General features: G+C 40.6%; 2 protein-coding genes across 3 annotated transcripts in view; one reads left to right on the top strand and one right to left on the bottom strand.

The window, feature by feature from the left end:
• The window catches only part of LOC106945939 (GTPase IMAP family member 8-like), an 8,074-nt gene extending 4,950 nt beyond the window's left edge, over positions 1 to 3,124 (top strand). The window contains exon 2 of the mRNA XM_015029955.1: positions 220 to 3,124. Within this exon, the coding sequence (XP_014885441.1) occupies positions 220 to 3,104 (2,885 nt within the window). The 3' untranslated portion in view covers positions 3,105 to 3,124. The remainder of the gene's footprint in view (positions 1 to 219) is intronic.
• prdm6 (PR domain containing 6) overlaps positions 1 to 3,130 on the bottom strand; it is a 104,241-nt gene that overhangs the window by 51,563 nt on the left and 49,548 nt on the right. The gene's annotated exons all lie outside the window — the stretch shown is intronic.

Below are 3,130 nucleotides of genomic sequence, written 5' to 3'. Positions count from 1 at the left end.
TCGCCCAGCTCTACTGCTAACAAAAAAATGTCATGTTAGCTTTAGATACAAATACCATTTGGTTTGTACATTTTGCTATCTCAATATTTGCAATCATACAATATGGCATGTTACTTAAAGTAATTGTATTTTTGCATGATAAAACTAAACATGTCACAGTAAAAAATATTAGTGAATCAGGATTTAAAAAAACTAATTACATTTTTTTTTTGTTTTCAGTTACTGATCTGAGGATTGTGCTGCTTGGAAAAAACGAAGATGAGAAAACAAAACTCAGTGATTTCATGATAGAAAACTGTCCTCATTCTTCAAAGAAAGTAAAGTCCTTTGATATTGTTTATGGGGAACGAATGGGCAAACCTTTCACCCTGATAAAAACAGGCAACATCCTCAGTCTGCCAGTGGAAAGAGTCAGTCATGACATGAAGATGTGTGCGACTCTCTGCCCACCTGGACCAAACGTCCTGCTGCTGCTGGTGAAGCCGTCAGACTTCAGCATGTCAGACAGACAGAATCTGAACTTTGTCCTGAGTTTTTTTGGGAAAGACGCTTTTAATTATGCAATAGTCATCAAAACCGAAAATTATGAGCGATGGAGGTTTTCTGTGAACCTACTTGAGAGAGAATGTGGAACAAGAATTCACAATGTAAATTTAGATGAAACTGATTTTTCTGCTGATAATCTTGAAGAACTGATGAACAAAATGGAGAATTTGGTGAGGGAGAACAAAGGACGACATCTAACCTTTTCTGGAGACATGGATCCTATGGATCCTCCTCAATCTGTAAAACCCCAACTGAACCTGGTCTTGTGTGGAAGACATGCATTCAAGAAAGCTTCAGTAGCTCGCGCCATCCTGGGAGAAAATTATTCTGGTGATTCAGATATTATTAGAAATCAGGGAACTGTCTGTGGGCATCAGGTGTCCATAATGGAGCTTCCTGCTCTGTATGGGAGACCAAAGGCAGCAGTGGTGAAAGAATGCTATAAATGTGTTTCCCTTTGTGACCCTGAAGGCGTCCACGCCTTCATTTTGGTCCTCCCATTGGACTGTCCCTCTGAGGAAGACAAGAAGGAGCTGGAAACCATTCAGGACATCTTTAGTTTAGGAATCAATAATTTCACTATGATTCTTTTTACTGTGGAGGCAACCGACAAACATTCTGCAGCGCTGAAGTTTCTGAGGGAAAATAGAGATATTCAAGATCTCTGTCAGAAATGTAAGGAACGATATATGGTCTTCTACACCAAGAATCAGATCTCTGAAGTGCTGCTATGTGTCCAAACAATGACAAAATTAGGAACAAGAAGTTTTACTAAAAATATGTTCCCCAAGCCTCCGTTCAACTCTGGGACCAGTTTCAATGAGTACAGACCGAATCCACAGAAGGTGCAGAGGATGCAGTATCCATTCAGGGATCAGGGTCTACAAAATGACTCTGGATCAGGGATGATGCAGATCCTAACTATAAATCAAAATCCATTCATGTCGCAGAGTACAGAGCCTCTCCGTATGGTGTTGATTGGGAAGACTGGTTGTGGTAAAAGTGCCACTGGAAATACCATCCTGGGCAGGAAGTGCTTTTCGTCAAAGGTTTGTCAAAAATCAGTGACAAGTGCTTGTCAGAAAGAGACAGGAGAGGTCAATGGTCGTCCTATTGCTGTGGTGGACACACCAGGACTGTTTGACACATCTTTGCCTAATGACCGAGTCAAACAAGAGCTGATAAAATGCATCAGCTTGTTGGCCCCCGGACCTCATGTCTTCTTACTCGTCCTGCAGATCGGACGCTTTACAAAGGAGGAAAAAGAAACCGTGGAACTGCTCAAGGATTTCTTCGGAGAGAAGTCAGTGAACTTCATCATTGTTGTGTTCACCAGAGGAGACGAACTTAAAGATCAGACATTTGACAGCTACTTAAACGAAAGCGAGGAATTTGTCGAAAGGCTGATCACTGATTGTGGGGAGAGATATCAAGTCTTTAACAATAATGACCAAGAGAATCGAGTTCAAGTTACAGAGCTCCTCGACAAAGTGGAGGCAATGCTAAGGAGAAATGGTGGAAGCTACTACAGTTCAAAGCTCTTCAGAGAGGCAGAAGAAGCCATACAGGAGGAAACCAAGAAGATACTGACAGAAAAGAACAAAGAGCTGAAGAAAAAGAAAGAAGACTTTAAAAAAGAACTTCACTATAAAATGCAAAATAAGAGAACCACACAAACAAAAAAACTGGCCAAGTCTGAACAAGGATCAGAACAGAGCGCCCAAAGGGTCAGGGAGACAGAGGAGAAATGTATGAGGGAGGAAGAGAAGATGAAGATGGAAAAAAGAAGAAGAGAAGAAGAAGAGAAGAAGAAGAAAAGGGAAGATGAGATGCAAGAACACGAGTTTGAGCAAAAATATGAAACCCTGCAGATGAAACAGCGATCGAGCAAAATATTTGCAGAGAGAGTTTTATTAACGCAAAGCAGAGAAGACATGAGGAAAGAAAGAGAAGCTTGGGAACAAGAACGGAAGGAATGGTGGGAAAACAGACATCGTGAGGACATACAGAGACAAGAAGATGAGCAGAAACGACTCCAAAAGCTAAGAGAAGAATATGAAGAGGAAAAGCATAGATATGAAACAAAAAGGAGAGAAGAAGAACAAATCCGAAGGGAACAAGAGGAAATCGAATGGAGAGAAGCAAGAGAAATGTTTCGCAAGCAAATGGAGGAATTAGAGAGGAGAAATTATGAGGACGCTAGAAAACAAGCAGAACAATGCAATGATTTCAGGAACAAGTACTCCGGCGATGTCTTGGCTGAGATGAAAAAAATTGGGAAAGAAATAAAAGACTTGAAGCAGAGGGAGCAGGAAAAAAATGAACAAATGATAAAGCAGCTGATTAAAAACAAAGCATACCAGAAAAGTTTCGACAAGCTGTTGAAAAACCATGAGGAAGAAATAAACAAACTGAAATCATCACTTTGTTTCCACAGTGAGACATATATCAAAAACAGAATAAGTGAGCTGAAGGAGACCCACCACGAGGAAATAAATGAGTGGATACAGGAACAGGTGAAAAAGGCTGCAGAGAGGAAAATGTGCAGCATTTCATGACACTTTCTTTCTCCCTGAGAGCAAAA

This window comes from Poecilia latipinna, unplaced genomic scaffold (genome assembly GCF_001443285.1).
Source record: "Poecilia latipinna isolate Pla-1442-1.1 unplaced genomic scaffold, P_latipinna-1.0 Scaffold168, whole genome shotgun sequence".
NCBI lineage: Eukaryota > Metazoa > Chordata > Actinopteri > Cyprinodontiformes > Poeciliidae > Poecilia > Poecilia latipinna.
The sequence above is the reverse complement of the archived record's forward strand: the minus strand, read 5'-3'. Positions and strand labels throughout refer to the sequence as shown.